The 9703-nt window shown below is 35.8% G+C and overlaps 1 protein-coding gene across 1 annotated transcript; it reads left to right on the forward strand.

The window, feature by feature from the left end:
* Nucleotides 1-7595: 7595 nt before the first annotated feature.
* LOC114285195 (putative calcium-binding protein CML25) lies at nucleotides 7596-8696 on the forward strand. The gene has a single exon (XM_028228223.2). The coding sequence runs from the start codon at nucleotides 7854-7856 to the stop codon at nucleotides 8436-8438; it is 585 nt and encodes a 194-aa protein (XP_028084024.2). The 5' UTR covers nucleotides 7596-7853; the 3' UTR covers nucleotides 8439-8696.
* Nucleotides 8697-9703: the final 1007 nt, after the last annotated feature.

Raw genomic sequence — 9703 nt, forward strand, 5'->3', positions numbered from 1 at the left:
AATATAACTTAAATTATTAGATTAATAATAGAAATATCATATTAATTATTGTTAAATATCACTTTACATCATATTTAATAATAAAATTATATATTTGTTTTAATTGTAGCTTTTAAATTTGTATATTTTCATAACAAGAAGAGGTACGTCATAACTCAATTAATCTCATTTAATTAGGTTTAATTTTTTTAAATACAAATTATCAAAATTCCACTAAATATATTTACATATATATTTTTTAATTTTTTTAAACTAATAATTTTAAAAGTTATAAAAATAAAAGTTAAACTTATAAATTTCATGTATACCATAAAATAAAATATTAAATTACTTCAAAAAAGTTATAATGATTTTTTTTTATAAAATTTATAAAGTCCCGTGTTGAGATTTTCACATCTTAGAATTCTCATATGATTTAACCAATGGTTTGAGACAGGGGGACAAAATTATTTGGAGACAGAGGATCTTTAGGCATACAAGATATCATGAATTCTTAGCCTCCACCAATTATTAAGGTTTATTTTGGTAAGTTAGTTAAAAGTCAGCTTTTTAAATTTTTTATTTTTTGGATCAAATCACATGTCTATTTTTTTTTTGGGTACGTTTTTCTTAAAAAAAAAATCAAAAAAAATAACTTTTGTTATACTTTTCAAAATATGCCAAAATATTAGGAAAAAAAATTACATTTCCATGGAACATGGCAAAAAATTTCATGATAGTATAACTCTCCTCCTATATGCTTGGCATAAATTCATTTCTATACTTGCACAAAAACATATTCACGTTTATAGTACAATTATTTTGCAACTGTTTCCTTAAATGTTAAGCACCTTATTATTTTCTTATACCTCAAAACAAAATTCATAAACATCACCTTATATGGTTTATTTCTCTTTCTTTCTTTCTTTCTTTTTCTTTTTTTTTTTTTTTTGTATTTTTTATTTCACTGATTCTTTTTAATATTTTAAGCAACTTTTTTAGTTTTTAAATACACCCAATATAAATACACTTAAAAAACATATTATTTGTGATTTTTTTTTTAAAATTTACTAAATACCAAAATACAATATATATATATATATATATTTAGTACATTTTGGTATTCTTATGTATTTATTGATTTTTTAAAATATTTTTTCACAAATATTTTACTTTTTTGGTACATTTAGGTTAGTTTCATCTAAAAAGTAAAAAATTTGGTTAAAATATACACAAAAAAAAAAAATAAAAATAAAAAAATCAATAAAAAAAAAACCGAAAAAAATTCAATTTTCAGAAAATTAATCAAAAGTGCATTCTTGATTGGGAGTGGCTTCTCTCCAATCCAAATCGGACTAGAGGGTGCTTTTGGGCCTTTGGTGCCTATCACTGAGTCCGCATCGATGATCTGAACTATGCAATGTGTAAAGTTCGTCAAATATTTTATTCACGCAAAAAATCACGTTGCTTGAATATTGATAGTTAATTGATTAGATCATATGTGCTAACGTTATTGGCAAAAATGTGATATGAAATCTGATTAATGTGATTTTTTATAGGGATGATGTACTCAACAAATTTTTCATATTGAACGATTTAAAGAATCGATATGGGTTTCATAGTGGATTCACGAGAGTTTTTTTTTTTTTTAATATTCCAAAAAAAGAAACAATTTAGGGAAATGACCCATGTAGACACCCCATTTTTGACTGACCTTAAGACTCAGACGTCATCGTTTGAGCGCTTGATGATTGTGCTTTTTTGTGCTCGTTTCAAGTTTCCGGAGTTTTCGGCTGAGTGTCTTGCCTCCGGGCCTCTGAACTCTTTGTGTTTTCACTCGGTTTGTGGACTAAGCCTTGTTGACCTTGCCTGGAGGGAGAGAGAGGTTTGTGACCACTTTTTGTGGTCGCAGACCATTTTTCCCTCTTGTAGACTAGTTTCTGGTTTCCGGAGCCTTCGGCCGCGCGCCTTGTCTCGGGACCGCTTAACGTTCTCTTCTTGGCCTGGTTTTCGGACCATGCCTTGTTGCCTTTGCCTAGAGGGACACAGAGGTCTTGTAGACCACTTTTTGTGGCCGTAGACCACCTTTCCCTCGTAGACCACTTTTGGTATCCGTAGACTAGTTTTTGAGGTTTTTGGCTGTGTGCTTTGACCCGCAGACTCTTGTCATGCATCCTTTTTGGTTTGTTTTTGGCACAAACCTTGTTTTCCTTTCTTGGAGGTTGAAATAAGGGTTGTAGACCATTTTCTTTCCTTGACAACCACTTTTTCTACCTGCCAGCCAGTTTTCTGGTCAGCCAACTAGTCTTGGTGGTCTTTGGACCACCAAAAATGGTCGGCAGCCATGCCACCACTTTGCTTTCTTTGTGCAGACCACTTCTCCCCCTTGCCAACCACTTGGTCTTCTTGCAGACCACTTTTGGTGGTCGACTGACCAGTATATGTAGCTGGCCGACCACTTCAACTGGTCAGCAGCTTTCTTGCAGTTTTCTGTAGATATTTTCTTGCCAGCTGTGCTAGTTGTTGGGCACAGAAAGCATCCACCATACACGTGTATGGAGGGATTGCTTAGAGCTCCTAGCTTGTTCAACAAGCTTGAACTTTGATTTTCTATATAAGGGAGCCTCCTTCCTCTTACCTTAGGTTCAGAATTTTGCATTGGAGCTATACATATATCATCTATCTCTATATTGCTCATTTCTCTTCATATTTGTGCTTGAAAGTGCCATTTCTTCACACTTTTGCACACAAACACATAGTGAAATACCTTTGCTTTGGAGCTGAGGCACCTTGAAGCTGGTTTTGGAGTTTTTGGATTGCTTTTGGTCCAAAAAAGTTGCTGGAGTTGTAGCTTTGAAGTTGTTCTTCAAGGGTGAGTTTCTAACCCCTTAAAGCTTTGTTTTTGATTAAGCCTTTGACCCCTTTGCATGCTGATTTAGGCCTAACTTTAAACTGCAAAAAGCTCTGATTTTAAGCGTTTAAGATGTTTGTTTGAGGCTTCCTTGGTATTGGGGGTGATCTACTCCCTTGCATGCCTTATTTACTAGGCTTTTGAGCCATTACTTTGAGCCTTTGTGATCACCTTTATTTGGCCTTTCTATCACTGAATTCTAGAGAAATTTCAGTGGTGGAAACTTGGTTTTAAGGCCTCAAATGGGTGGGGGTTGTCCCCCCCCCCCTCTTCTCTTGTATGCTTGTGTTGATGACTCATCACAAGACCATGCATTTCTATCTTCTTGAAGTTTTGTTTGAGCACTTTTTTGTGACCTTTTAGACCTGCCATGACTCTGTTTTTGGTTGTCTTGGTCACCCCTTGCATGCTTCTTATATGTGTAGTGTAATCCTACTTGTGGCTTATCAAAGTAGCATGCCTTTGTAGCATGTTGGCTCCATCTCAGCCTATTTTTGACCTTATTTCAGTATGGAATACCTCTGTTTTGGCTCAGTTTAGACCACCCTTGCATGCTTCACACACTTATAGTGTAATCTTACATGCTAGCCTAACATGCATCATGCTTTGGACCATAATTCTAGCATGTTTTTGGCTCCACTCCAGCAAGCTTTTGGCCATATTTTAGCATGCTCTAGCTCTGATTTAAGTGTTTTGGGTCATGCAAGCCTTGATTTGTATAGCCATAGTGCATTCTTGTTCATTAGCTTTGTATTTTGAGTCCACTAGCGTGCATTATTTGGGCTATTCATATGATTTGGCATCATTTGGTATGTGATTTCAGAGCATGTTTCATTGCCATATCCTCACATCTTTCACTCTTTCAATGCTTTGAAGGATTGGTGCTTTATGCCTTAAAAATGAGCCATTGTGTATGTCATCTTACCTAGGCTTTTGAGCTCCCATATTAGTGTGTTCTTGGTCTTGTTTTGCCATAATATAACTCTGATTTTTGTTGGTGCAGTCATCTCATGCTTGGTTTTGGTAGGTGTAATGTGATCCTCCTTATTGGCCTTGCATACTTCATGCTTCATGCCCTTCATACTAGCAGGTGTTAGCTCTAGTCCATACATGTTTTAGCATCATTGTGACATGCTCTAGGACTGTTTTGGGTTATCTTGGCCATATGGTTCATGCATTGCATAGTTATAGTGCAATTGGCCTTGCTAGCCTTGAGTTTTGAGCACCATAGCATGCTTCATTTGTGACATGTACATGATTTGGCATCATTTAACATGATATTTCAGAGCATATAGCATTGCCATATTCTCACTTCTTTCACTCTTTGAATGCCTTTAAGGGTTGTGCATTATTGCCTTGTTTGTGGACCAATGTGTATACATGCATGCCTAGACTTTTGAGCTCCCATCTCAGCATGTTTTGGTCTTTGTTTTGACCTATTTGAGCTCTGTCTATGGCTGGTTCAGTCATTTATGCCATGTATTGCATGCCTCTTGTGTAGTCCTTCTTGGTGGCCTTGTGTCTTAGGCTCTCTTGCATGCTATACTTGTGTTGTTTGAATAGTTTGGCATCATTTCATACATGATTTTAGTGCATATAGTATAGCTACACTCTCACATTTGTTGCTTCTTCATCATGTTTGAGAGTTGTGCTCTTATGCTTAGTTGATGGGCCAATGTATGAGCATGCATTATCTTGCATTTCATGCCATCATTTCAGAGTATTTTGGCCACTGTTTTGGGCATGGTTGAGGTCTGTCCACATTTGGTTTAAGTCCATTGAGCATGTTGTTTGAATGTTGTTGTTTGCATTGTGTTTGCATGCTTGTTGCATTGCAGTATGTTTGCGTGCATTGCATTGAGTTTGCATGCCATTAGCTTTGATAAGTTGATCATGTTGCATTGGGTTGTGTTTGGATAGGGTGTTAATCCAAACACGAGAAACGAGAGACGTTTCATACTTGAAGTGATGAAATGTGCCTCAATTCTCGGTCGCCGACCCTCTTGACCATGCATGATTGAGGTTAAGGCTCTTATGTGTTGTTTGTGCATTCATTGACATTGAATTGTGCAAACTCGGCTTCTCGGCTATCGTGCATTGCGATGCATGGTTGGTGGCCTGAGAGTCGAGAACCGCACTACCTTGAGCTTAAGAAATGATAGGGAGAGTGGTTGTGCACACATATCTTGCAAATACACTGCCGTGTCCCTTCTTGTCTCTGTTGCAGCAAAATGAAGTTAGGCAGAATTTTCTGGTTGGCAGACCAGTAAAAGTGGCTGGCCGACCACTTTTTCTGGTCTGCAGCAAACGTAAGTGGTCTACAGGTGGTCTACACCACCATCAAGTGGTCGGCAACCTACCTAGGGGTCTCCAAGTTGAGGTAGAAGCTATCTGGAGGTTTGTGCAGTGTTCTGAAACCAAATGCAAATAGAGGCAAGTTGGGGCATAGTAATCCGAACGAGGCGATCGAGCATGCATGCACCTCTCACCCCAAGGCTCCTTTTAACTGCTTTTCTTAGCTAGTTAGCTATTTGGTTCTGTACTTAAGTAGTTAATGCACTGAGCTATTCATTTGTGTTTGTAATTAGTTAACTTGTTAGTTAATTAGCTTCGTTTTGTAATAATTAGTTTAATTAGCTTAGATTAGCTAGTTAGTTTATTATTCAGACCCTTCGTCGAGAGGGCGAATTTTGTAATAAGTGTGCGTGTGTGTGATGTATGTCTTCCAACCCCCATTTCTTTCTCCCTTTTACTTATCAGCTTTTGATGGTTAGCTTTAGGGTATATTTCAATTAGTATCCTTATGCTTCGCATGCATGCATCATTCATTTGTCTTGCATGCACCGGTCTCGGTACATCATTCAAACTGCATTGTATTTCAATACACTTACTTGAATACGTGTTTCACAGCATGTTATCAAGTGTTGCATTCATATGCCATTCTAGATAGCCGAGCCTATTTTAGTTGCATTTCTGCATGTGTTGCATTAGGCATTCTTGACATAGTTAGGATCATGCATAATTTCTAACTAGCTTCTTTTTTGGCTCGGAGTACATTGTAAGTGTTTTCGCTTTAGCATCCTTGCATGAGTGTAAGTAATTACCATGATAGCATGCTTGTCCTGAGGCTATGTGCTTATGTGTTTAATTGTATGAATGCCTGTGGATGAAGGCTTCGTTGCTTGAATTGGGACAATTCATCAAATGTGAGTTTTAAGCCCACTTGAGAGTGGCAAAATTATGTTGTTTTCTAAGCCCACTTGAGGGTGACAAATCCGCGTCTTAGCCTACTTCCGAGTAATACCTTCAAACCATTTTCAAAAAACAAACATTAGATATTTTGTTCCAATTCTTGCGATTGAGTCTATACTTGTATACTGTGCGCATCACATAGTAAGCTAGCTAATAAATCGGAATAAGAACACATGTATTTTCAAAAACAACATATCATGTTAGTAAAGACCGATCTTTGATCGAGTGAGCGGGGGTGCTCATTGCATGACCTTCCCCTCTCGTACCCAAGTTCCCGAGCTGAGGCAACTTTGGTGATGACAGACATGTGGCCTTAGGCACGAGTCAAAGTTTTCTAAATTTTCCAAAACAAAACATTTAGGTGGCGACTCTGAACCTGACAAAGCAGTCCATGTTTGGCACTTCTTGATTAAAATCGATTTTCCAAAATGATTTGTCGGATTTAGACTCTTTGGTGATTTATTAGTCTTACATTGCACTTTGTGAGATTAGATTCAAAACCGTGACAGGAGTCCGAACTGTAGTAGCTAAGAACTACGATTCGCGCCCTCGCGCGCGAAGTGGAGTTCGAGCTGTCTACAACCCGCTTTTTAAACTATTTAGGAAACTAACCTGTTTTTTAAATCGCATTAGGATTTTGAAAATGTAATTTTAAAATTGAAATTGCATTTTCAACATGCATTGAAAATGCAGTTTCAATTGAAATCGCATGTTGAACATGCAATTTCACTATGCCACCATTTTCAACTTGCAATTTTAAGGTGAAATTGCATGTTCAAGATGTAATTTCAATTTTAAAATCACATTTTGAGAATGCGATTTCAAAAAGTAGGTTAGTTTCCTAAATAGTTTAAAAAGTGGATTAATTTTCTAATTAGTTTTTTTTTTTTTTTGGGAATGTTAAAAAAAAAAAAACTCGAATTCACGAAACCCCAACAATATCCTCCAATTCGGAAACCCACTAGAGAGAACCTTATCCTTTCTTGATTCACTAACAACAGAAATAGTTAACCTGCTTGGAAATTAACTATTTTAAATGATTTTTAAACTTTTTATAAAAAAATATAAAAAAATAGCAATAATGATATGATACTTTATAATCACTTTTTATCTAACAAATTATGTTTCTTTGACGTTGAGATTTCAACAAGAGAGAATTTGAGGGGCTCTAAGGTCTATTACGGGTCTCATTTCGATTCGATAATCCTAATCATTCATTTTGTAGAATTCTCAATATATATCATCCATAAAAATATTTAGATTAATCTGATAATCATAACATTTTCATTTTATCATATTTATCTCTAAAAAAATGAATGGTCCATTTCAAAAATATATTTGTCATTTATTTTTTCAGAAATAAATGTGATAAAATAAAAAATTATAATTATTAAATCAAATTAATTTTTTTATAAATAAATAAAAAATGAATGGTCCATCGTGCCTTCACGCACAAACAACCTGTACGTGTACAGTACACACACTCACCATTCCACAAATAGGAAAACCCAATCCACAAACGCACAGAGAGATACGCGTATTATATCAAAGTTTATTTGAATATTTACAGAGATTGATGAGAGAGAGAGAGACTGAATCCAAATCTTCATATTCTCCATATTTTCCTCTCTCTCTCTCTCAAAATCTCCCTGTATTGTTGTTGCATTGATCATTCAATTCAATTGAATTCAAAACCCAATACGCCAAAATCATGCCAAAATCCATCAGTTTTCGATCCCTATTCAACAGGAAGAAGAAACGCAACGTCTCTCTCTCCACCACCCCTTCCCTGGATCCATCTCCGGCCATCTCTCGCTCTTCTTCCCTCAAATCTCGCGCCCACATCGAGGAAGAACTCAAGCAAGTCTTCAACAAATTCGACGTCAATGGTGACGGCAAGATCTCCTCCTCCGAGCTCGGATCCATCCTCTCCAGCCTCGGCTACTCCGCGACCGATGACGAACTCCAGACCATGATCCGAGAGGTCGATTCTGATGGCGATGGAGTCATAGATTTGGACGAGTTCATCGAGCTCAACACCAAGGATATCGATTCCAATGAGGTTTTGGAGAATCTGAAAGAGGCGTTTTCTGTGTTTGATATTGATAAGAATGGTTCCATCTCTGCTGATGAGCTTCAGAATGTGCTGAGTAGCATCGGCGAGGATTGTTCGATTGCGGAATGTAAGAAGATGATCGCTGGCGTCGATTGTGATGGGGATGGGATGATCAATTTTGAGGAATTCAAGGTCATGATGAGCAAGGGATTGCGATTTGATGCAACAAAACCGGAATGACGACAACAACAACAACACACGGATTAGGAGTTCATGGTTTCATTGATTACCTAACTTTTTTTTTTTTTTTTTTTTCATATATAATTTTTTTTGAAAGGTGAATTTTCTCTGCCTTTCTTTTTCCTTTTCTTTTTTCATTTTCTTGTTGATGGGTTTCTCGGGAAACAAAAGCGGGAATGCACGGATTTTGGAACATTGTGAATATATGAATGTCTCTCCATTTTGTTTCTTTATGAAATCCAATAGAGTTTCTATTTAGGCTGAGTTTTTCTTCCGTCCGTGGTCGAATTAGACGGTACTGTTAGATTCGTAAGATGTATTATGAGTTTTGTTTTAATAATCTGGGCCGTTCAATATGTAAAACTTATTATATATTTATCAAAAGTAACTTTGATCGGATATCGATAGTTACGTGATCTAATCAGTTTTGTATAAAAATAAATGGACGGTGAAGAAATAAATGGTTGACAAAAATCTGATCCGATGAGATAGCTATCGATATCCGATCAATATAATTTTTTACAGTCATATATTATTTGACAAGTTCTACATATTCAACGATTCAGATTATCAAAACGGAACCCGTGATGGACTTTCACAGATTCAACAGTACCCTCTAATTCGATCACGAATGGAAAGGAAAGCCAGCCCCTTCTATTTGAATAGTACTCTTTTAATCTCAAGCTTTGATTTGTTTGCTTTTTCTATTATTATTCAAATTTTGGTTCCTAGTTTTGTTTATTTTTTTTTATTTGTTTTGTATGTAAAACTCTATTTCATAAAAGGATTTGTCTAATCTAAAAGTTTAGACAAAATTAATAACTGCTTTTAAATTCATAATTATATTTTTAAATTTGAACAGTTAATTGTGTGAATACGATTTGTTGGTATGAAAGTCATAAAAAAATGGAATAAATTATACCTGTCTTTTTTGATATTTTTCATAATTCTAGATATTCCTTTGAGATTTCTGAAAATAATACTGATGAGCAAATTATTTCATTTAATTATGTATTTTGTAGTTATATCATATCTGTAGATATAAATGCCCTAGAAATTCATGTGTGAAATACAAAAATGCGGTCATTTTTTCATGTTCTAAGGAAAAAAATACCCTATTTTTGATTTGTAAAGACAAAAGTACCCAATTACCATTTTCACCGACCCAAGTGCACAACCCACTACACAACTCCCTTTTATCTTTTTCCCTTCCTCATTCCTACCATTGTTTGCTATCTTTTCCAATGCCACAACCCAACAACATG

This window comes from Camellia sinensis, chromosome 11 (genome assembly GCF_055761805.1).
Source record: "Camellia sinensis isolate YWXY chromosome 11, ASM5576180v1, whole genome shotgun sequence".
NCBI classification, from domain to species: Eukaryota; Viridiplantae; Streptophyta; class Magnoliopsida; order Ericales; family Theaceae; genus Camellia; species Camellia sinensis.

Excerpts from the sequence above, each read along its gene's own strand:
- LOC114285195 (XM_028228223.2), top strand. The coding sequence starts at position 7,854 with ATGCCAAAATCCATCAGTTTTCGATCCCTATTCAACAGGAAGAAGAAA.